The following is a 26,292-nucleotide window of genomic DNA, read 5'->3' on the forward strand; positions in this document are numbered from 1 at the left end:
AAAAAAATTTGTCATCTAGCCTCATTCTATGATAGATACTCTTACGCCCTGTAGTTTGCAAGAGAGTAGATGGTAAATATAGGGTAACTTTTAGATGAGAAATTATCAGATTAAAATCATGAGTTTGGTTATAAAATTATCTACATACAAATGCATATATATGTTTATGCATATAATGCATATTTATTCTTTTAATCAATATAAAATAATAATAATGGCTGGAATGATCATTGCTTTCAAAGACTTGTTTTTATATACTATTCCTATGAAACTTATTCCCTATCACTTTGATCTTTATATTATTTCTGGGAAAGAGAGAGGGTACATTTGATTTTCCACGTTTTAAAGAGGAGAAAAAAGGAAGTTAAGTGGTAGTGGTGGTTTAGTCGCTAAGATGTGTCCAACTCTCGCGACCCCATGGACTGTATAGCCTGCCAGGCTTCGCTGTCCATGGGATTCCAGGCAAGAACAATGGAGTGGGTTGCCATCTCCTTCTCCAGAGGATCTTCCCGACCCAGGGATCAAACCTGGGTCTCCTGCATCGCAGGCAGATTCTTTACTGACTGAGTTACAAATGAAACCTAGAAAATTAAGTAGTTTATTAAAAATCACACAGTGAATAAGTGGCGAAAGCTATAATCAAAGCCATTCTAATCTCACGTCTCTTACACTTCCTATTCCATCCTATGCACAAATCAAAAAATAAATATCTATGTGATGTAGAATGTAAAGTCTTTTAATTTACATGGACAAATGAGGTTTTTTTTTTTTCAGCCATTAAAAAAGTAAAACATCAAAGAAACGTCTCAGTGGTCTCTCCAAGCAAAGAAATTAACTTAAACAAACAAGCTGGTCATTCTGAATCCCCAGGATGAGTTTTCAATTTGGTAAAGATTCCTTAACATGCCCTTTATATCCTTGGTTATTGTTTTAAAATTATATCTGATGTCAAAACTATTTTATATATTCTATTACAAATAAATAATAAGATCACTTTAGGTGAAAATTCATTATTATTATAAGAAGACCTTGTTCATTACAAAGCTGCTACTTAATCATTTTTCTGAGGACAGCATCATGTGCAAAAATATTGACATACAGTGAAAATAATGAGTTTAGAAGTCGATGAATTGACAATGTACTCTAACCTCAAACATGTTACTCATTTGCTGAGATTATGAACCAATCACTTCAATTTTTTGAATTTTAATTCCTTTATATATGAAATAATAATAATATCCATACCAAAGTAATTCATGATATGTCACAAGTTTCAAATTATGATAAGTTTCCATGAAATTACTTTGCTTTAAAACGAGTTAATTAATTTGGCTAGTCTTATTTTGTTACTTACGTGGGCACTTCTTGACACAAAAGGCTCCATAGGTGTATTTTGCATTGAAGTTATGCTCCAGTTGAAAGGTAGTGGGATTGTAGACAAATGTTTGTGGACACTGAGTAACACATGCTCCACTGTCATTGAAATTCATGCATGCCTGCAACACAGCAAAAATTAATTTCCTTTTTGAAACAACCTTCATAATATTGTTAAAGGGACACTGTTACAACAGTTGTGTGATAAGGTGTATTAATTGCTTGGCAAATATCAATTTCATAAAAACTGGAAACTATGACAATTTTTTATTCATCAGGATTTATTTTTTAAGTTAATGTTTGTTTTGTATTTCTTAATTTTAAAAAACTTTTTCCAGCTCACCAAACATACCTTCTGGTGTCTCTCCATAAATTTCTAAACTGGCAATTGATTTAAATTATTAAAGTTAGATTATAGTGAAAATTTATTATTCAAAGGGTTTATGCTGAGTTTTAGAGTCTGGCAGTGAAAACTAAATATCCAATTGTATAGGCTAGAGTTTTCTTAAAGCTGGTATTTGACGAATTCGGTGACTCAAGTAACCTTGTGAATCTGTTCATCACCATTGTATAGTGAGATAACTTTGTGATGGTCATTCAGACTGGACTTCGAAGTCTCTGTCAGGTGACTAGCCAAATGTAAATGTAGTGGGATGTGATGCCAAAATGTAAAGAAGTAGCTATATTTAGTCCATAATTGAATAATATGATACCTTTTTCCTATATGGTCATACCTTTTCCTAAAAGTCAAGTTCAAATAAATTTGTTTCTGCTGATTTATATATTTTTCCTGAGACTTCTATTTGTTAATATGTTCAAATGCATTTGAAAACAATTAAAAACAATTGCACCACCCAGAAGTTAGGTATTTGATATAAAAAAATAGATAAAAAGTACATATATAAGTATATAAAACATGTGTTTAGCAAAAGAGGAGATGGACTAATTCTCGTAATTAAACAATTTAAACCTGCATAGGAATACTTTAGGCTTTGGAAGGCAAGCTAATGTGAACTCAAGCTATATTTTACATATCATCATAAATTAGATGTATGGTTATTAATAAGCACTAATTTATTCTGTTTCCTCAAAACATTTTCTTAATCAATTGTTGTTTTAGCAAGCACTTTATCACAAACATGACAATTCCCTGATGATAGTCTACGAGATGCATAATCAGAACGAGACTCACTGATGATATATTATTCACTAAGATGACACTTTCCAGGAAGAATCTATTAAAAACCAATCTAGAAAACTCAGTAAGCTTTAATTTATGGCTATAAAACTTCATGTGTCCTCATAATTGCTTTACTAATATATTTTATACAGTGTTTCGCACAGATTACTTGGCAACAAAGGGACATAAGCCAGAGAGATCAAACAAGTTTACCTTCCAGACAGTATACAAAACAATAACTTACACCAAGTCCTTGGTCTGGCATTCTTGAACATTCTCTACTAAATGCCAAAGTGGAATCAGTGGACCATTCCATAAAAATAATGAAATGAGAATTCTGAAGCTCACTCAGCACTTTGCTTATCGTGATAAGGGAACCATGAAAAAAAATTCAGTGAAAAACTTCTAAGTGAAAGTTAAGAGCTATTGTTCATTTTTATTGTTAGTACTATTTTGGAATTGCTAACACAACCCCTGTTCAGTATCTTTCAGATCAAGCTTATATCTCATGTCTGGTGAGAGGTAAGGGAAAGAGTCTCAGTTCAAGGTCTGCTGAGCATCTTCTGTACATTTTTAATATTTCCCTCTCCTTCCTTTTTCCTCCCTACTCATTTCTATAATACATACTTTGTTTCACTATAAAATTAGGACAGACAAATTAAGTTTTTGTGACATTAAGAGAAGTAATAAATTACTGTGTTTCTATATCATGAGAGGTATAATCCATGGTTTGCTTGAGCAGAATTAAGTGCCAATTTGAAAAAAAAAATATCCTCAGTTCTAAATGCATCAGTGTTTTCTATGGATATTTGATGTGGAGGAACAAAATATATTCCTGTGTACATTTTAGCAACAAAAATTGTTTATTATTTTATGATTTTTGGCTTAAAATGAAACTAATACTCTGTGTGCATGAAACTGCATTAACTGTAACTCACAGAATGGCCTGTATGTATTCAATGGAATAGAAAGAACTTTATCAGGGATATCAAAAAGTAATTAAAAAGTGGCCCCGACAAGCTGTAAATATTAATTCTGAGGATGTAAAAGTGTCCTCTTCTAAAATAAAAATCACACAGATTAGCATATAAATTGCTTTAAGCATGCATTTATAAATCTTATAAATTTTGAATAATATTAGCTTGTAAACAATATAGACTATAAGACAGTTTAATTCATAAATTTATCTGCTTTAATCTTGAATTTATATTTGAGAGATAAAATATGAGTGCCCCCACTCAGAAGACTCAACTCAGTGAGGCAACAACATACACAGTAAATTTTGGAAGGATACTGTTATCTTTTTTAAAGATATTCAATATGTTCTCCTTTACGTTGTCCAACTAAGTCTCACTTGTAAAATAAATTATATCAGAAAGGCATAATACATTTATTCTAGGACAGAACAATCCTAGTTAATCAATAGCCACCCAGTAAGAGAATGACTTTCAGGAAATCACAGCATCTTTCTTAACCCTAAAATAGTAACATCTGATCTTATCTTGTGTGCATGCCAAGTCGCTTCAGTCATATCTGACTCTTTGTGATTGTAGCCTTCCAGGTTCCTCTGTCCATGGGGATTCTCCAGGCAAGAATACTGGAGAGAGCTGCCATGCCCTCCTCCAGGAGATCTTCCCCACCCAGGGACTGAACCTGCATCTCACATCTCCTGCATTGGCAAGTGGGTTCTTTACCACAAGCGATGGTAAAGATTTGATGTATGTGAGTCAGACTAGGAGGAAAGGGAGGATCAGAAAGTGAAAGGGAGAGCTGCCAGACTCACAAAGCAGTCGGTGTCCTTCGGTCCCGAACAGCCCCCAGCACATTCTCGGTGACAGCAATCACTCACATAGGGTCCATAGCATCTGCCATCACACTGTTCCGCACACACGGTCCTTGTCACTGCAGAAGACAGAGATAGTGCCTCATCAAAGTCAGCTGCCAGGTGATTTGGAGTAGCTGAGAAAAGCTGAGCCCTGGAGTAAGTAACAATTTGCTCAACCATCACTGACTCAGCTCAGCAAACATTTACTGCTTGAAGTTGGCAATTGGTCAAAATTACTATACAAAATCCTTCAAAATTAATACATGAATTTGTTTTTAGATTCATTCTTTTTCAAGCAAAGACAGTGCTTTACAAAAATCACACAATTAGGAAGAAAGAATCAAATTTAGAAAAACTGAATGAGAGGCATTCTGGCAGGTTGCTAAAAATGGAGTCGGCAGCAAAGTCTATTTACAATGTGCACCGTGAGGGCCTACAGGCAGAAAGTGTCCCCAGAAAGGGGTGCCTGATTTTTGCTAGCCAATGCAAAGAATGAAAACATAAACTCTTACATGATTCACATTATACCTTATATTATTCCTATCAGATAGACAGATGATGGGTGATAAATGGATAGGTAACAGACAAATAGGTAGGCAGGTAGATAGATAAACAGACAGACAAAGATAGGTAGATAATGCCTCTGTAGTAGCACAAACATTTATATTCCTGAGATTTAAGTGAAATTTCTACCAAAATTTCTCAAAAAGAGGGACTTAACAAGGAGTAGAGCAACATCCTCGAAGAAATAGGAAGGAGGGCGGAAGACATATTCATAGTAAACACAACAAAAACTTCCGTTAGTTTTTCTTATAACATTCTTCAGTCTTAGTTGACAGCATCATGCTGTCAAGGTTTACTTTAGTAAATCAAGCTATATACACTGGACAACAAAATCATAGCATTAAGGGACACATTTCTGCTTATCATACTTATTCCAAAGAGATATTTTAAAAGTATATAGAGAAATGAATTATACAACATATGCATAACACATCATTTCTTGGTTCTGTATTTCTTCAGCCTTGTTTCTTCCCACCTCTTTGAGTTCTTCAAAGTTTCCTTCACTGTTAGTACAGCAAGACACAATTCCTTAAACTTTAGTGTTCCTCAGAGCTGGTCTTCATATGGATTAAGAGCTCATATACTTGGATATAATCATTCATCCTCTATTTCGTATACTATCTCTAGGTAGACGACATTAGATTCAGATCTGAAATCTCTATCAAGATGCAACATGCATTTCTCATTGTCTGGAAAATTCCCTTTTTATATGTACACAATGGAATGCATTTTTTCCCCACCTCTACCATAGAGTGTCTCTCTCTTATTTGTTCCCTTATCTCAATTACTGATAACATCATCCATCCAACACTTCAACTAAAATTTTGGACATGTATTCTAGTTCTCCTTTTCCTCTACCCTCACTTTTCACACCTAATAAAATTCCCAAGTACTACCAATAGATGTTCTTCTTTTCTTCCTGCTGTCTATGCCAACTTCATTCTGAGATTTATCTCTAAATATAGCATAGCCTTCTAAAAGGTCTCTCAGGTCACAAATAACCCTGTATGCCATAATTAAAGTAATGACTTGAAAATATAAGCTGTTGCATATAAATCAGTGTCAGTCCTTTCTCTGTATGAGCCTTACTTTCCAACTCTGCAATAGAGCTGTAAACCCTTACGCTATGCTATGCTAAGTTACTTCAGTCGTGTCCGACTCTGTGTGACACCATAGACGGCAGCCACCAGGCTCCCCCGTCCCTGGGATTCTCCAGGCAAGAACACTGGAGTGGGTTGCCATTTCCTTCTCCAATGCATGAAAGTGAAAAGGGAAAGCGAAGTTGCTCAGTCGTGTCCGACTCTTAGCGACCCCATGGACTGCAGCCTACCAGGCTCCTCCATCCATGGGATTTTCCAGGCAAGAGTATTGGAGTGGGGTGCCATTGCCTTCTCCGTGTAAACCCTTAGCAAGGGATAAAAGTCCTCCATCAATTGACCACCATTTCTATTTCTACTGGCATCTCTCACTACTCTCAATCTGCTCTTCACATCCAGACACACAGAAATACCACTTGTGATCCTCAATTTCTTTCATGATATGCATTTGTGATTTTTACTGCCTTGTCACAGTATATTCCTTCATGACAAAAAATAAAATAAACTGTCTTCTCTGTCTAGCAAATACTCATCCATAAGATCAACTGAATGTTCTGTTTTTGTTCTGAAACCTTTTCAGACACAGCTCCATGTTGAGTTAATCTGAGGTACATGCTTCTGAACGACCAAGCAGGTGAAGTTAATACATGAATCTACGAGCTCTGAGGGTCTGCTGCTGCTACTAAGTCACTTCAGTCATGTCCGACTCTGTGTGACCCCATAGACGGCAGCCCACCAGGCTCCCCCGTCCCTGGGATTCTCCAGGCAAGAACACTGGAGTGGGCTGCCATCTGAGGATCTAGGATCATTCAAACTCAAATTCAAATTTTGTTCTTATGATATGACATATTATCTAACCACTCTGTACTTCACTTCACCATTTTTAATATGGGATTAGTATGAATTCCTATGTAATGGACTTGAAGACACAAATAGAGATATAGGTATAGTGCCTAATATGACTCCTATTAATGGTGCTCAGCAACCATTAGATAATATTATTATACTTATTGTAACATATTGTATTTATTTTTTCCATGTCTGCTCCCCCAGTAAAGTAATACAGCATTTTATTGAAGTATATCATCTTATTCATGTTTACATCCCTGGTATTGTTTGGCAGTTAATAGACACTAAATAAGTATTCCCTCCAAGTAACAAATGTCATATAATGCCAACTCAGAAATATCTGTTTATTGAGTACATAATGCACTTACTAGAGGAAAAGGAAATATATTGACAGTTAAATGGGTAGGGCACTAAAAATGTAAACAGACAAATATTAAAATCCTAAGAAACAGAGTATATCAAAATGAAAATACCTTACAATTATTGTTTGTATCTATTATTAGATCCTTATATTCTACCATTGATTATTTCATGATTCCATAGATTCACTTGGGTCTTTTTCAATTGAACATGATGATGATATTCATAAACTATATAATTTTTATATTTTTCCATTTGACATTATTACATTCATCCCTATGTAGTCAACAAATAACAAATAAAGTTTAAACTAAAACAGTACTTGAACTCATCCTCTCTCTTGTTTTTATTTTGTAAAAATTGTCATATGATATTTCATGTAAGTTTAAAGGTTTTGAAATAGAACAAAATTTCAGATCTCATATATGAGAGCATATTTGATATTTGCAATTTAGGTAATTACTTTGAAGTAAGTAATTTCTTCTGTAAATATTCTAGTATAAAATACTACAAAATAAGTCAATTTGACCTGCCCCTAAACATTCAAGTCTTTGCTCTAATCTCACCTTCTCAATGAAGTCTATCCTTAGTTAATACATAATTTAAATCCTTTCCAAACCACTGATGCCTTATGGACTTTCCTCCTTCTCTCTCTTCCTGTCCTCTTCCCTCCTTCCCCTTCTTCCCCCTTGTATCTCTGTTATAGCATCTATCACCATCTAATATATTTTACAACTCATTTATTACACTTCCTTTGTTTTATGGTATATTCCAGTGTTAGAACTGTACCTGGCATCCATGTAAATTTTATTTGTATTTATAAACACATTATACGTCAACATACATATGTTGTTGTTCACTCACTCAGTCATGTACGACTCTGCAACCCCATAGACTGCAGCGTGCCAGGCTTCCCTGTCCTTCACTATCTCCTGGAGTTTGCTCAAAGTCATGTCCATTGAGTCGGTGATGCCATTCAACCATCTCATTCTCTATTGTCCCCTCTTCCTCCTGCCTTCAATCTTTCCCAGCATCTGGATCTTTACTAATGAGTTGGCTCTTTGCATTAGGTGGCCAAAGTATTGGAGCTTCAGTTTTAGCATCAGTCCTTCCAATGAATAATCAGGTTCCTTTAGGATTGACTGGTTTAATCTCCTTGCAGTCCACAGGATTTGGCTCAGATGGTCAAGAATCTGCTTGAAGTACAGGAGACCTGGGTTCAATCCCTAGTTTGGGAAGATAGCCTGGAGAAGGGAATGGCAACCCACTCCAGTATTCCTGCCTATAGAATTCTGGGGACAGAGGAGCCTGGTGGGCTGCAGTCCTTGGGGTCACAAAGAGTCAGACACAACTGAGCAACTAACAGAACACAATGAGTTTACATACATATTACATATACATTATATATATGAAATATATTCAATGAATTTTATCTTACTCATTAATGTTAATATTCATACATTGTGCTTAATCTTCCTATATTTAACCAATTGTTACATTTATTTAGATGTCCTAATTAGTAATTAATATCATATAAAGGAAATACTTTAATAGACATTTTTGGAAAGAACAAATTCAAATATAATTTCTTTCTTTCAGATTCAACAAGGCTCTTTCAATGTATTATTGTGTTAGTCGCTCAGTTGTGTCCAACTCTTTGTGACCCCATGGACTGCAGCCTGCCAGGCTCGCCTGTCCATGGAATTCTCCAGATAATACTGGAGTGGGTTGACATTCCCTTCTCGAGGGGATCTTCCCAACCTAGGGATCAAACCCAGGTCTCCTGAACTGGAGGAGGGTTCTTTACCATCTGAGTCACATCCCTTGGACTTCAATGTATTAAGAGTTGCTAACTGAAATGGCAGACTCATGCTAAGTGATCATACTACAAGACATGAAATCAGTGTTATCACAGGACAGTCTACTAATTTGCTTTTGGTTGACAGGCATTGCTTAGCTGGAAAATAACATGATGTGAAACGGCAATCATATTCTATAAATCATACTGTATTTTAATACTAGACATATATGTCTAGGTGTTAATTTCCATTTTTTACTCTATGGTTCTTTAAGCTAACTATACAAAATATTTCCATTTCTCTTCATTTATATACTTTGGTCTTTCCTACTAAATTAGGAAATTAATGTAGATAACATTTAAACAAATAACCATAATTGTATTTTAATACATTATTTAATAAATGTTCATGTTGATACTTTATCTAATTATTATACTATTTAAATATAAAAATAATACATTAGAAAAAGAATGAACACAGTGCAACCTTGATTGTTGCTGTTGTTCAGTAGCTAAGTCATGTCTGACTGTTTGGAACCCCATAGATTGCAGCACGCCAGGCTCTTCTGTCCTCCACTATCTCCCAGAATTTGCTCAAATTCATATTCATAGAGTGGGTGGGTGACTCTATGTAATCATCTCATCCTCTGCAGCCTCTTCTCTTTTGTCTTCAGTCTTTCCCTTCAGCGGGGTCTTTTCCAATGAGTTGGCTCTTCACATCAGGTGAACAAAGTACTACAGCTTCAGCTTCAGCATCAGTACTTCAAATGAACATTAGGGATGATTTCCTTTAGAATGGACTGATTTGATGTCCTTTCAGTCCACAGGAGTCTCAAGAGTCTTTTCCAGCACCATAACTCCAAAGAATCAATTCTTTGGTGCTCAGCGTTGTTTATGGTAGAACTCTCATATCCATACATAACTACTGCAAAAACCAGTTTTGAATGTATGGCCCTTTGTCAGCAAAGTGATGTCTCTGTTCTTAAATATGCTGCCTAGATTTGTCATAACTTTCCTTCCAGCGAGCAAGTGTCTTTTAATTTCATGGCTGCCGTCACCATCTGCAGTGATTTTGGAGCCCAAGAAAATAAAATCTGTCACTGCTCCTACTTTTTCCCCCTCCTGTTTGCCACGAAGTGATGGCACAGATGCCATGATCTTAGTTTTTTTAACATTGAGTTTCAAGCCAGTTTTTTCCACTCTCCTCTTTCACTTTCATCAAGAGGGCTCTTTAGTTCCTCTTGCTTTCTGCCATGAGGGTGGTGTCATCTGCGTGTCTGAGGTTATTGATATTTCTCCCAGCAATTTCGATACCAGTTTGTGCTTCATCCAGTCTGGCATTTCTCATGATGTATTCTGCATACAAGTTAAATAAGCAGGGTGACAATATACAGGCTTGACGTACTTCTTTTCCGACTTAGAACCAGTCTGTTGTTCCACGTCCTGTTCTAACTGTTGTTTCTTGACCTGCATACATGTTTCTCAGGAAATAGGTAAGGTGGTCTGGTATTCCCGTCTCTTTAAGAATTTTCCACAGTTTGCTGTGACCCACACAGTCAAAGGCTTTAGCGTAGTCAATGAAGCAGTGTTTTTCTGGACCTACCTTGCTTTCTACATGATCCACTAGATGTTGTCAATTTGACCTCTGGTTCTTCTACCTCTTTGAAACCCAGCTTGCACATCCAGAAGTTCTCAGTTCACATACTGCTGAAGCCTAGCTTGAAGGATTTTGGGTGTAACCTTGCTAGCAGGTGAGATGAGTGCAATTATACCGTACTTTGAACATTCTTTGTTATTGTCCCTCTTTGGGATTGCATGAAAACTGACCTTTTCCAGTCCTGTGGCCACTGCTGTACAACCTTACGTTCAGTAATAATTACTATAATGTGGAACTGTTAAAACATGCATTTAAATTAGTCAATCATATGTATGGTCAACTTTAAATTTTTCAAAATAGCAATTTCTCCCATAGAGTGGCCTCCTATCTCATATTTTCTCAGGGTATTTTGATCTTAGAGATGCCATTCCATTTCAGGAACATGCAAAGAAACATTCTTTTAAGTCATTATTTTTTTAAAAATTTGACTTAAATATTAAAAGTTAATTCTGAGGTTTGACTAGAAACAGTCTATAATTGATATTTTAAAGGTAAGATGCATTTAACACTAAAAAAAAGAATTAACTGCTGTCAGTTTTCACATGCCTGGAGTTCAGTAAGCTGAAATGTATTTAAAAAGCTTTGCTTGACAGATATAATAAACAAAAGAAGACAGCAATAAGCTTAATCTATAACAATGCTGAGACACTATTAAGAAACATTTCTTCACATTGTTATGAGTTTTGCTTTCAGAAAGAAAACTTCCCCTTTGTACAATCTATTTAATGGCACTTGCTGATTAATAAGCATTACTTAATATGAATTAAACACATCAAACTATACTCATATTTCATTGTGATTGAAACACAAAACAAAAAACAGAACCTGAAATCAATGAGATAATTCACTTAGCCTCCATGGTAACATTAACTTATAATTGCTTTGGTTATATTAATTTCCATCCTAGCTTGACTATTATTTCATTAGCCTTTTCCCCCTGTATTTAGTATCTTTTCTAAACTGCTTCATTGGGTGCATTACAATGTTTGGGTTGAATTTTAACTAGTTTATTCTTCCGTGGTACATCAGTATCTGTGATTAGTTAATATAAAAGATAAAGCCTGTGAAATTAAAATGCTTATTAGGGTCAGTAAAATTGAAACTGGGAATAGGGATCAATTCAAAATATCCATGAGAATCAAATGGGTAAAGTTTAAGAGCCAAGCATCTTGTAGTAGCAAGGGGACACTACTGAGAGAGTATCTGTCATTTCAAAAAAATAAATAAACTATTTATAAGTAGCTTTATTACATGAGTGTTTCAGTAATAAAAATGAGGACTTAATTACTGCTTTAAATATAATAATAACCATACTTAAAGTTATTCCCTTAGAACAAATTAATCTTATTTGAAGAAATTTGGCAATTTATTAATCAAATATTTACTTCTTATGAGTTACTAAAAGGATAATGAGCATTCGTAAGTGGTGCAATCAGAGCACTGATGTCACAGTAACAAAGTAAAATGATCTCAAGTGTTTATACCTTTCCCTTTTCTCCTTCTCCTCTGTCCTTTCCTCCTTCATCATCTCCTCCATTGTCTCACCTTGATTGCCTTCTGCTTCCCTTCATTTCCTCTATCAAGTGACTCTGAAGAAGGCTTTAATTGAAAAGGGTCTTTCAAGCTTTAATATGGGAATTCTTGCATCAGTGAAGATTTTCATCTAGTCGACAATCAGTGGGGCCCAAGACTGTCCATTCTAATAAGATCTCAGGTTATGTCACAGTTTAATAGTCCACAGACCTCACTGGAGTAGCAGGATACAGAGTACTTTTAAAAACGCCTGAGAATCACTTAATTCCTATTATATCAACATTACCCACTATGTTCTAGGATTTGATACTTTTAATGAGCTTCCCAGGGGATTTCAAATGTGTAGTCTAAAGATGAAAACCATTATACTATCCAGTGAAAATGGGACAACTCTAGGTCACTTCCACCATTTGACTGATTGACTGACTGATTATTTTTTGTCTGAAATTTAATCACACTGACCTTCCCTTTGATCTCCTATCAGTGTTGTTAAGCCCTCTACCCCTAATTGGGAGATTAAGCAAACATAATTGACGTGCAAACTGGTAGGAAGATTTGGGGAGAAAAAGACCTAAATGGGGAAAAGAAATATTGTGTGCCTAATTCTGAAGGCAAAGTATTCAGATAAATAAGAGACAGAAAACTCTTCCTTTCTCCCAACCAGCAGCTGTCTACATGACAAGTTTCCTGGGCTGCCCCCGATTACATTGCTAAGCACATTTTAAAGTAAGCTTATTTTAATTTCACTTTATTCCAGTTAGCACTCAATGATCTTCACCTCTATGCTGCCTAGATTATTTCTGTTTATTGATCAAATTTCGACAAACTGTGTCCATGAAACACACTGTGTCCATTAAATAAATGTTGAATAATTTTAGTGCTAGGCTGGTTTTGGTTACAAACTTGGAAGTTTGAATAAGAAAAATGCTCAGGTTAATGCAGAGGTGATTTAGGTTGAACGTGAAGAAGAATTTATTGACTATTAGAGTGATAAAAACACTGTAAGGAGACTCTGAATGGGCTTCCTGAGTCTTTGTCAGTATTTAAGGGAAATCTCTTTTGAATGCTTCAGACCTCCACTTAATTAAAGACAGCAGACTTGATGAAATGCTCTCTAGAGGTACCTTTTAGTTGGATTGTAATCCAATATTTATTGTATTGGAATTCAATATTTATTCCTATGAATGGTGAAATTGTGCCCCCGCCACCAAGCTGAACACTCTGGGTTGTGTAACATGCTTCTCAGTTCAGTTCAGTTGTGACCCTATGACAGCAATACGCAAGGCCTCCCTGTCCATCAACAACTCCGAATTTAGTCAAACTCATGTCATTTGAGTCCGTGATGCCATCCAATCATCTCATCCTCTGTCATCCCCTTATCCTCCTGCCTTCAATCTTTCTCAGCATAATGGTCTTTTCAAATGAGTCAGTTCTTTACATCAGGTGGCCAAAGTAAAAAGCTTCAATTATCAGACTAGACTTTAAATGAAACAAATAAAGCTCAAAGACCATCCAAGAATACACATTACTTCTGGAGCATGATGAAATGTGTAGAAAATCTAGTTTAATGAAACTAACACCAAACTAAACACCACTATTAATTTTCCAATGGGAGAATAATTAGACACATCAGTGTGACCAATGCCAGGTAGACTGTAAGAATCACATAAAGGCATTTAAAGTAAAAATGTCTGGTCCTCTTTCTACTTTCTGATTCAATAAGGTTAGGAAAGGGGCCAGGAAATTCATTTTTTACATAAATTGGGATTCCCAAGGTTTTCAGCAGTTCCCTTTATCATAAACCAACATTTCCAAACTTCTGGAAATACTCTTAAAATACCCTCTTACTATTATTATTACTTTCCAGGAAGGGTAAAGTATTTATTTGTATGGGAAGGCAGAGATGGAGACAGGTCTTAAACTGGACGGCTGCTTCCTATCTCACACTAGATCATAGAATAATTGAAAATAATTGCTGTCACACAGGGTCAGGCCTCAGGACACATAAAGATTATATCCTAACCTGAACAGGGAAGGAATTTTGAATTTTAATTATTTGTTACTTATTTTAACCAATAGCCTAAGCCTATATTCATTGAAAAAGGCTCTTGGAGAAGGTGACTAATTTTTAAAAATAATTGAACCTAGCAAAGTAGAATTATAAAAACATATATGGGTTTTCTAAACTGCCACAATAATATCCATTTTGCACATCAGAAAAAAATGCAACATATTTTATTCCTAATTAGAAGGCAATGGCACCCCACTCCAGTACTCTTGCCTGGAAAATCCCATGGATGGAGGAGCCTGGTAGGCTGCAGTCCATGGGGTTGCTAAGAGTCAGACACAACTGAGTGACTTCACTTTCACTTGTCACTTTCATGCACTGGAGAAGGAAATGGCAACCCACTCCAGTGTTCTTGGCTGGAGAATTCCAGGGACAGGGGAGCCTAGTGGGCTGCCGTCTATGGGGTTGCACAGAATGGGACATGACTGAAGTGACTTAGCAGCAGCAGCAGTCTGATTTTAACCTCTTCAAAGGAACTGACTGACCATACCATTAGGTATACATGCCTACAGGTATTGTAATAGTTTAATTCTATATGCCATAGCTGCTACACTTCATGTGCCAGTACCTGCCAACCCATTACTGACATTTAGAGTCAGTTAGTAAAATATGCCTCGATTTGGCAGCTTCTAATCAAATTTGACCCTTGTCCCAAATATATCCCTGGTGACCTATGGGCTATGACAAGATAATGTTGTTAGTTAGGAATATTGTCAAATAGGAAGGGAATCTTGTCTAATCCATTCTTCATCACCAGCTGCTTTATTCATTTATTTAATGAAGTTTTATTCAATATATTTTTAAAATACATGCTTAAGTGATTCATTAAGGGACCTTAGAGTTGATTTTAAACTACACTCTCAGCCACTAGGGAAATTCTCCCTTATTAATAGGCTGTTGACATCAGCAAAGTTTACGAGTCAGGATTCAAACATAGAAAAACAGTATTGCCTATTATATGAACTATAAAAAGTATTCTTGAGAGGGAGTATGAGTTTTTGTATAGTATTTCCAGGAAAAAAATACATATATTTATAAATACACATAAAATGTATGTATTTCAAGATAACAAGTGAAGTGCATGAGTCAGGATAATAAAAACATAAATAGTATTTAAAATATATATTTTTATAAAAATATAAATTATTTTTTTAAAAAAGAAAGATGTTATAACCACAAACATTAAAAAGATGAAAAGAAAAAGAAAATTGATGGCTACACCTTACAATATACAATTAAATGACATAGTGAAAATAAAGTGATAAAAAATGGAGTGATCATATTACAGACATGTTACAAATTAAAAAAAAAAGGAAAACTTGACAGTCAGCTTTTTCAAATCAGTTCAAATTACAGCAGACCAAACATCTCTATATCCAGACTTCATGAACACACACACATACACACAACACACACACACACACAATCTCTTTGTTTATCCTACTTCTTTATCCAAAATATCAACAGACAGGAATAAAGAAAATCTCTCCCAACCAGTATATACCTGGATGAGTTTCCTTCCAAAATTGGCAAAAAAAAAAAAAGCAATGAATAAATATTTGCTGAATTAATGAATTATATTAGTATAAAATTCTCATTTTAGGAGGAAATTAAAATCCAAATAAATTGACTTGCTTATGGACAAGTCCAAAATATGTCCATATGTCTCTAAGAGATATCACTGTCTCATCAGGGTTTTTCAGACAATATCTAGTTTCTTAATATCACAGCAAAGCCCACATCTAATAACTTATTAATATTAAAATTGGAAATTAAAATACCAAATGATGCTCAAATGCAAGGTGAAATACTACATTTAATAGCACCAGAAAACTGGAAATTAGCCATCTTCAGATAAGTCAATGCATTCCTTTCTTATGTTAGTTTTTTTTTTTTTTAATTCAAATCCAAATCAATTCATGTTGTTTCTGTCCCATATGAAAAGATGCTCTTTTCCTGTTTTAGACAGTTCTTAATTGGGATTCCCAGGTGGCACTAGTGGTAAAGAACATACTTGCCAAGACATGGGTTCGATACCTGGCTCAGGAATATCCCCTGGAGGAGGGCATAGCAACCCACTCCAGTCTCCTTGCCTGGAGAATCCCATGGGCAGAGAAGCCTGCAGAGCTACAGTCCATAGGGTTACAAAGAGTCGGACACAATTGAAGCAGCTGATTACACGTGAGCCCTAGGTTATCCAGTACATTAATGATCAAGCTCAAATTTTTGCATCACGCTGTTCTGTGCTGTCACTTTAGTCATGTCTGATTCTTTGTGACCCAGTGAACTGTAGCCCACAGGGCTCCTCTGTCCATGGGAATCTCCAGGCAAGAATACTGGAGTGGGTTGCCATGCCCTTCTCCAGGGCATCTCTCCTGCCCAAGGATCAAACCTGTGTCTCATACAGTCTCCTACATTGGCAGTCAAGTTATTTACCACTAGTGCCACCTGGGAAGCCCAAAGTGAGAATGTCAGTCACTCAGTCATGTCCGACTCTTTGCGACTTCTTGGACTGCAGCCCACCAGGCTCCTCTGACCCATGGAATTCTCCAGGCAAGAATATTGGAGTGGGTGGCCATTCCCTTCTCCAGGGAATCTTCCCCATCCAGGAATTTAACCCAGGTCTCCTGCATTTCAGGCAGATTTTTTTTTGTTGTTTTTTTACCATCTGAACCACTTTTGCATTGTAATTTACTTTTACAATTTAGTTTTGCATTGTAAATTATTTTTATTCTCTCAGCTATAATCAGCTTCATTTTTTACTGGCCGGTTTTTCATGTTCAATATTTGAGACTCATATTTAAAATAAATTTTAAGAATAATCCTCCTTGTACCTCAAGCTCTTCATGACCCTCAGAGAGCCAAGCATTTATCAAAGTGTTGATTAAAACATTTTTCTGATATACCTCAAATATCTATCTCCAGCCATTTTTCACAATATCCCTAAACGTCTCACCTTAGTTTCTAATCAGTAACTGATTATTTATTAGGCATTTCTACTTGGATGAATAAGAAATCTCTATGACTCAAAAAAGACATGGCTAAGCTTTTATTTCCATCCTCAATCCAGCTGCAGTACAAACCTCTGCCTATATTCTTGATCTCAGTGACTACTGCCATCATTGATTTAACTGATTCAACCTCTAACTTGGAATCCAATCTCAAATTTTTTCTCTTCTCTCTCTCACAGCCAAATTGGCTGGTTACCAGGCCTCATTATGAACTCAAGTATCTATTTATTAAAGTGCCTCCTTTTCATCTTTTTTTCTATATTTTAAACTCCTTTTCTGCCTATCTAATGTTTACACATTTTCAAGGGTCAAGTCCATAGAAATCTCTTTTGTTAATTCTTCATTGACTCTTTTATCCAGAACCCCTTACTTTGCATCCCCAACAAACTTTGTTCTTGGTGATCTTATTTCATGGCATACAGATTTCTATTGCAGCCCTAACCCCATTATGTTGTAACTGGATACTTCTGTGACTATCTATACTATGAATACAAAACTTTGGAGGCACAAATCAATTTATTTTCACCTTTTATCTTCACATCTGGCACTTAAAATGTGAATAACTAAAATTATCTATACATATCTTCTTTAACTCTAGAAAAACAATTTGTCCTAGAGTCATTTTACATAACAACATGACTGCCAATGATGAGCAATAAAAACTCAGATATTATTCAAATACTGTTTAAACTTATGACAAAAGCCATAGAAATAAGATTACATTTAACCCTTATATATGACTGACTTTTAACTACTGATCTTACAGAGGAGAAAACTGAATCTCAAATAGCGTCCAACTTCAAGTCCATGTCTTAGTAATAGCATAGATTTTTAAAGCCATCTAAAATAGTTACACCAGAAACACATTTCAAACATATAAAAAAAAAATGTTTTCAAAATATTGCTTTTATTCTCACAGAATGTATGTTTGAGATTACTTTTTTAAAGGATAATCTTGCTTGCTTAAAAGTTAAATGATATTCTTTCCAGTGTTTTTCTAACTTTTTTTTCATCACAATTTACAGTACAAACATTTTACATCATGGCTCAGTACACATATCCATGATGAAAAGTTTTAAGGCATTATATTGACCTTAATTATGGGTAAAGCATTTTGGTACTGTCTATTGTATTCTAATCTGGTTTATTTTCTTTTAATCTATTTTAATTCAATAAAAAATTAATATTGGTCAGGGTACATGAAAGTGACTTTACACTCTAAAGCTGAGCACCAAAGAATTGATGCTTTTGAATGTGGTGTTGGAGAAGATTCTTGAGAGTCCCTTGGACTGCAAACAGATCCAACCAGTCCATCTTAAAGGAGATCAGTCCTGGGTGTTCATTGGAAGGACTGATTTTGAAGCTGCAACTCCAATACTTTGGCTATCTGATGTGAAGAGCTGACTTATTTGAAAAGACCCTGGTGCTGGGAAAGATTGAGGGCAGGAGGAGAAGGGGATGACAGAGGATGAGACGGTTGGATGGCATCACCGACTCAATGGACATGGGTTTGGGTGGACTCCAGGAGTTGGTGATGGACAGGGAGGCCTGGTGTGCTGTGTTTCATGGGGTCACAAAGAGTTGGACATGACTGAGTGACTGAACTGAACAAGTTACATCCAGTTGTCAGAGAGCATTATAGAATTGCAAAGACAAAGGTCAAAATAGAAAATTAGGAAACTAATCTTAGTGCTCCTTTTATATGTGTGCAGCAAATTGGCTTTTTAATGAATTCAAGAATGTAAAGTCACTGGAGATGAAATTTTCTTCTTCTGAGGTTTTATGATCCCAGAGGCTATGGAAAACCATTCTGCAACAGTGCCTGCCACAGTGCTCTACCTCCACAATTGAGACTGGTGATTCCCAGAAGTTTATGTTACTTCACTTGATCCTAACCAAAAGGCCAAGAAGAGATAGTTTGTGTTACTTACCACCATCATAACTGAAAATTTAGGGTAGTTAAGTCTGAATTTGTCCTGCATGGTGGTGTTTTCAGATGAGGGCCAATATAAAACAATATGTGAGATTCTCTTCAAGCAAAGATTTTATGTAAATAATGTATATTTTATAAGAAATAAATGTATCTATAGATATTATTTAAAGCTGTTAGGCATTATTGATATATCTTTAAAATTATCATCTCTATGATGTGGAAAAAATTTGGACATCCTCAAAAATTACAAAAAAAGTCATAATAAAAGGAATATAATTATTGTTGCTCTTTTTTTTTTAATTCTACACAAGCAATACATGTTTTTTGAGAAATATGTCACTATATATATGCAAAATTAAAAAGAATATTTTCTTATTGTAGCAATCAATTCAGTTCAGTTCAGTGGCTCAGTTGTGTCCAACTCTTTGAGACCCCATGAACTACAGCACTCCAGGCTTCTCGGTCCATCACCAACTGCCAAAGTGTGCTCAAACCCATGTCCATAGAGTCAGTGATGCCATCCAACCATCTCATCCTCTGTCGTCCCCTTATTCTCCTGCCATCAATCTTTCTCAGGATCAGGGTCTTTTCCAATGAGTCAGTTCTTCACATCAGGTGGCCATAGTATTGGAGTTTCAACTACAGTATCAGTCCTTCCAATAAATAATAAAGACTGATTTCCTTTAGGATTGACTGGTTGGATCTCCTTGTAGTCCAAGGGACTCTCAAGAAGTCTTCTCCAACACCACAGTTCAAAAGTATCAGTTTTTCAATGCTCAGCTTTCTTTATAGTCCTACTGTCACATCCACACATGACAACTAGAAAAACCATAGCTTTGACTAGACGGACCTTTGTTGGCAAAATAATGTCTCTGCTTTATAATATGTTATATAGGTTGGTCCTAGCTTTTCTTCTAAGGAGTGTCTTTTAATTCCATGGCCTTAGTCACCATCTGCAGTGATTTTGCAGCCCCCCAAAATGAAGTCTGTAATTGTTTCCATTGTTTCCCCTTCTATTTGCCATGAAGTGATTGGACCAGATGCCATGATCTTAGTTTTCTGCATGTTGAATTTTAAGCCAACTTTTTCACTCTCCTCTTTCACTTTCAACAAGAGGCTCTTTAGTTCTTCTTCACCTTCTGCCATAAAGGTGGTGTTATCTGCATATCTGATGTTATTGATATTTCTCCCAGCAGTCTTTTTTTAATCACAGTATTTTAATTTTAATTTTTTAATTTTAATTTGAGGCTAATTAGTTTATAATATTGTAGTGGTTTTGCCATACATTGACATGAATCAGCCATGGGTGTACCTATGCTCCCCATCCTGAACCCCCCTCCGACCTCCCTCCTCATCCCATCCCTCTGGGTCTTCCCAGTGCACCAGCCCTGAGCACCCTTTCTCATGCATTGAACCTGGACTGGCGATCTGTTTTACATGTGATCGCCCAGCAATCTTGATTTCAGCTTGTGCTTCTTCCAGCCCAGCATTTCACATGATACACTCTGCATATAAGTTAAATAAGCAGGGTGACAATATACGGCCTTGACGTACTGCTTTCCTGATTTGGAAACAGTCTGTTGTTCCAACGAGTTCTAACTGTTGCTTCTTGACCTGCATACAGATTTCTCAAGAGGCAGGTCAGAGAGTATGGTATTCCCATCTCTTTCCGAGTTTTCCACAGTTTATTGTGATTCACACAGTCAAAGGCTTTGGCATAGTCAATAAAGCAGAAGTAGATGTTTTTCCGGAACTCTCATGCTTTTTCGATGATCCAGTGGATGTTAGCCATTTGCTCTCTGTACAATTGCTATTGTAGCAATAACCAGTGTCAACTTTGGGGGTGTCTATAGGTCAACCTGCTATTTATAGCTCAATGGTAGTAGGACAATTAAGACAGCACAAAATACACAAACAAAAGTTTTCAAGACAGTAATTGAGATTGTGCCTGTCTACATATACTATTTTTAATTCTTACTGATATCTTTAATCCTTAATGATAAAGGAATTATCATCCTCTTTAACTTTGACAATCTAATTGTGAAAATACTTAGTTTTAAGAAAAACATTTTTACAAATTTATTGCATTAATTTTAATTCTCTTAAATTTTATTAAAATATTTTGTTAAAACAAAACAAAATATTTTAATAAAATTTAAGAGAATTAAAATTTATGCAAAAATAAAAAGACTATAATGTATTTAAAATAATCTTTCCTCTTTTAAAATTTCTAACTTTATGTCATGTTTAAAAACTAGTCATCATAACTTTTACCTATATTTTTCTAGTACTTTGAGTTATTTCATGCTTTTGATACTTTTAGTCTATAATCCATCTATAATCTATTGTCTATTTGATGCCTTTAAACTTTAATGTACAATTAATCTCATGTTTTGTTTTATGGTACAGATCTAACTTTATTTTTTCCATAAAAGTGAAAGTCGCTCAGTTGTGTCCGACTCTTTGCGACCCAATGGACTATATAGTCCATGGAATTCTACAGGCCAGAAACCTGGAGTGTGTAGCCATTCCTGTTGCCAGGGGATCTTCCATGACAGGATTCGAACTGGGGTTTCCGGCATTGCAGACAGATTCTTTACCACTGAGCCACTGGGGAAACCCCCTATTATTCATTTTTTTCCCCCCATAAAATGAACCATTTGATCCAACACCATTTATTGAATCATCTCTATATTTTCCATTAAAATGCTAACTTTATAGAAACCAAATTACTGTATAGACTTTATATTGCACCTGGACTTTCTATTACATTCCATTGAGTTAATTCCATTCTGAACTAATGCGATACTGTTTTCATACTTACTACTTTATAACATTTTAATACTTGGAAAAAGTTCTTCTACATAGCTCTTCCTTTTAAGCGTGGGGTAATTTATTAAATATATTTTCCAGGAATATTTTAGACTATTTTTGTTCAATTAAAAGTAAAACATTGAGAATTGATCGAAGGTAAAATTAAAGCTTAATTTTAGAAGAGCTGACCTTTTCATCCTATGAGTCCCCTCATTTTATGGGTCCCCTCATCTTGGAATGTGGTAACTCTCCATTTATTTAAATTTTCTGTTCGTAGACTTGGTAAAATATTTTCTGTTGGCAAAATATTGTGGTTTGATTTTTATTTTAAATTATCCATAATTACCTGTGTCAGAGTCTGTCTCTCATCTTCATCCTTCCCCTAGTCAATGAAATTAAATACATCTTCAATACATGCAACATCCTCATTGTTAAGAAAAATAATCTTTTGGGGTAACAGTTATCTGAGTTCAAGAAATATTCAAAACAGAGCAAAACCTGAGTTATTCTTATAGTCATAATGCTGTAACTGCTCCATTAAGAAAAACATTCACAGGCAAAAGACTTTGGTCAACTGCAAAGTAAATATCATCAGTGATATGTGTAATGATACCTTGGGTCTATCTTTTATTACTTCACCATAAATTAGTATAGTTACTATTTCTCTTGAAAATATCTATGTTAATGGCAAGAAGTATCCATGATACTATTATAAATTGTCAAATTATCAATAAAATTGTTATTGGCTTGAGAAATGGAATACATCTGATATTTTGAGAATTCACATTTATTCTAATATAACAAGTAAAAATGTTGCTTGACATAAGCACAATTGACAAGTATCCAGTATCCACTTCTTTTCTTTCTCATCCCAGTGCCACTTACTTAATTCTTCCTCCAGCTGAACCAATTAAATCAACAAATAGACGATGTATCTCATATTAATGCAAGGCAGAACTCTAAGGAGGATATTTTTCTTCAGGCTTGCCCAACTCCCTAATCATGAGAGTAGCAAACAGTGACTATAATGAGTGTTCTATTAATTAGAGGACACTCTCATGTCACATGTAGATCATTTTGAAATCTTCTCTTGTATAGTTAAAGATAGTTATTCTAATGACTGTCAAGACTTGCTACAAAGCATTCAGAATAAATTGTTATTACTGTCATAATAAAATTATTATATTTATTTATTTTTTTGGCCGTGTCAGGTCTTAGCTATGGCACATGGGAACTCTCATTGAGGTGCACAGACTCTCTAGCTGCGGCCAATGGGCTCATTAGTATTAGCGCATGGGCTTAGTTGTTCCATGGCATGTGGGATCTTAGTTCCCTGACCAGGGACTGATTCCATGTCCCCTTCATTGCAAGGTGGATTCTTAACCACTGAACTGCCAGGGTAAACCCACAAAATACTTCTAATCATAACATTTTCAGATATTTCTCACTTTTCTTCTCAATGCCCTCTCAGTAATCCTTCAAATGTGTAGTACTCTCTCTGATCTCAGTGCTAGGTTACCTGCTTCTACCCAACCCACAGTTTGCATTCCTGTAGTGTAAATGCCTGACATTGAACTTTTGATTGTGGGTTCTCAGGTGGTGCTAGTGGTAAAGAACCTGCCTGCCAATGCAGGAGACAGAGGAGAGGTGGGTTCAGTCTCTGAGTTGGGAAGATCCCCTGTAGAAGGGCATGGCAACCCACTCCAGTATTATTGCCTGGAGAATCCCATGGACAGAGGTGCCTGGTGGGCTACAGTCCATGGGGTTGCAGAGTCAGACACGGTTGAAGTCAGAGTCAGACACAGTTGAAGCAATTTAGCAGGCATACAAGCTTTTGATTGCTGTTAGTTGCTCAGTTGTGTCCAACTCTTTGTGACCCCATGGACTGTAGTCCTACAGGCTCCTCTGTCCAGGGAATTCTCCAGGCAATAATAATGGAGTGGGTTACCATGCCCTTCTCCAGGGGATCTTTCTGCCCATGTATTGACCTCAGGTCTCACGCATTGCAGGCATATTCATTACCATCTGAGCCACCAGGAAGCCCTTGATTGCTAAGACATCAACTTCAAAGACATTCATCTCAAACAAACATATTCCAGGTATATGACACAGATGCTAGTAAACACCTAGATAAGAAGCCAGACTGCACCTGCTCATGAAGTTCTCCTCTTAGGAAAAATGCTTCAGGTAACCCAGATAAGGGACATTTTAAGTGACCTCACTTTCCTGTTTCCATACCTAAATTCTTACTGCTATATTTTAAATTGATCAGTAAAGAGTGAACTTGTAAGTCCTAAGTACTCAGCTGTAACTCCAACAAAGACAGGGCCACAGGTCTATACTTTCTCTCTACCTGTGACCTCACCATGTAGCCATTGAGCCTGCCATACCTCCTTGACCTGTGAATAATAAAATATGCTTTTTCAAAGTTCCTTGATGGTTACTGCCGAGGTATGTCTTGCAATTATAATAAGAACCACAAGGGCTGGTCCAACCACAAGGTTGACTCAGATCCAGAAAATACCTGTGGGGACTCATCACATGTAGTAGTGGCCCAGGTGAGTGCCTCAAACATTCTGAGTATACAAAATCACTGTCTATAGGCTAAAACTAACATAAAATATTTCCTCAAAATATCTGAGCGTAAATCTGTATCATCTATATCTATGGCTAATCACTGTTTTGCCCACATGCAAATATCATCAGTTGAGTTCAGTCACTAAGTTGTGTTCAACACTTTGTGACCCCATGGATTACAGCACGCCAGGCTTCCCTGTCCATCACCAGTTCCTGGAGCTTACTCAAACTCATGTCCATTGAGTCGGTGATGCCATCCAACTGTCTCATCCCCTATGGTCCCCTTCTCCTCCTGCCTTCAATCTTTCTGAGCATCAGCGTCTTTTCAAATGAGTCAGTTCTTCACATCAGGTGGCCAAAGTATTAGAGTTTCAGCTTTAGCATCAGACCTTCCAATGAATATTCAAGACTGACTTATTCAGGATTGACTGGATGAATCTCCTTGCAGTACAAGAGACTCTAAGAGTTTTCTCCAACACTTCATTTCAAAAGCATCAATTCTTCGGCACTCAGCTTTCTTTATAGTCCAACTCTAACATCCACACATGACAACTGGAAAAACTATAGCTTTAACTAGATAGACCTTTGTTGGCAAAGTAATGTCTCTGCTTTTTAATATGGTGTCTAGGTTGGTCATAGCTTTTCTTCCAAGGAGCAAGCGTCTTTTAATTTCATGGCCTCAGCCACCATCTGCAGTGATTTTGGAACCCAAAGAAATAAAGTCTGTCATTGTTTCCCCATCTATTTGTCATGAAGTGATGGGACCAGATGCCATGATCTTAGTTTTCTGCATGTTGAATTTTAAGCCAACTTTTTCACTCCGCTTTCACTTTCATCAAGAGGCTCTTTAGTTCTTCTTCATCTTCTGTCATAAGGGTGGTGTCATCTGCATATCTGATGTTATTGATATTTCTCCCAGCAATCTTGATTCCAGCTTGTACTTCATCCAGCCTAGCATTTCACATGATATACTTTGCATGTAAGTAAAGTAAGCAGGATGACAATACACAGCCTTGACATACTCCTTTCCCGATTTGGAACCAGTCTGTTGTTCCATGTTCAGCCTTGACTGTTGCTTCTTGACCTGTATACAGAATTCACAGGAGGCAGGTAACATGGTCTGGTATTCCCATCTCTTTCCGAGTTTTCCACAGTTTGTGGTGATCCACACAGTCAAAGGCTTTGGCATAGTCAATAAAGCAGAAGTAGATGTTTTTCTGGAACTCTCTTGCTTTTTTGATCATCCAAAAAATGTTGGCAATTTGATCTCTGCTTTCTCTGCCTTTTCTAAATCCAGCTTGAACATGTGGAAGTTCACAGTTCACATACTGTTGAAGTCTGGCTTGGAGAATATTGAGCATTACACTGCTAGCATGTGAGATGAGTGCAATTGTGTGGTAGTTTAAACATTCTTCAGCCTTGCGCTTCTTTGGGATTCAAATGAAAACTGACCTTTTCCAGTCCTGTGGCCACTGATGAGTTTTCCAAAGTTGCTGGCATATTGAGTACAGCATTTTTATAAGATCATCTTTTAGGATTTGAAATAGCTTAACTGGAACTCTACCACCTCCTCTAGCATTCTTTGTAGTGATGCATCCTAAAGTCCACTTGACTTCGCATTCTAGGATGTCTGGCTCTAGGTGAGTGATCAC

At 36.2% G+C, this 26,292-nt stretch overlaps 1 protein-coding gene across 1 annotated transcript in view; it reads right to left on the minus strand.

Moving 5' to 3' along the window:
* The window catches only part of ERBB4 (erb-b2 receptor tyrosine kinase 4), a 1,285,626-nt gene that overhangs the window by 336,888 nt on the left and 922,446 nt on the right, over positions 1–26,292 (minus strand). Inside the window, 2 exon segments of the mRNA XM_010861119.1 lie at positions 1,355–1,496; positions 4,338–4,456. Coding sequence (XP_010859421.1) covers positions 1,355–1,496; positions 4,338–4,456 — 261 coding nt within the window.

This window comes from Bison bison, unplaced genomic scaffold (genome assembly GCF_000754665.1).
Source record: "Bison bison bison isolate TAMUID 2011002044 unplaced genomic scaffold, Bison_UMD1.0 scf7180017864471, whole genome shotgun sequence".
Taxonomy (NCBI): domain Eukaryota; kingdom Metazoa; phylum Chordata; class Mammalia; order Artiodactyla; family Bovidae; genus Bison; species Bison bison.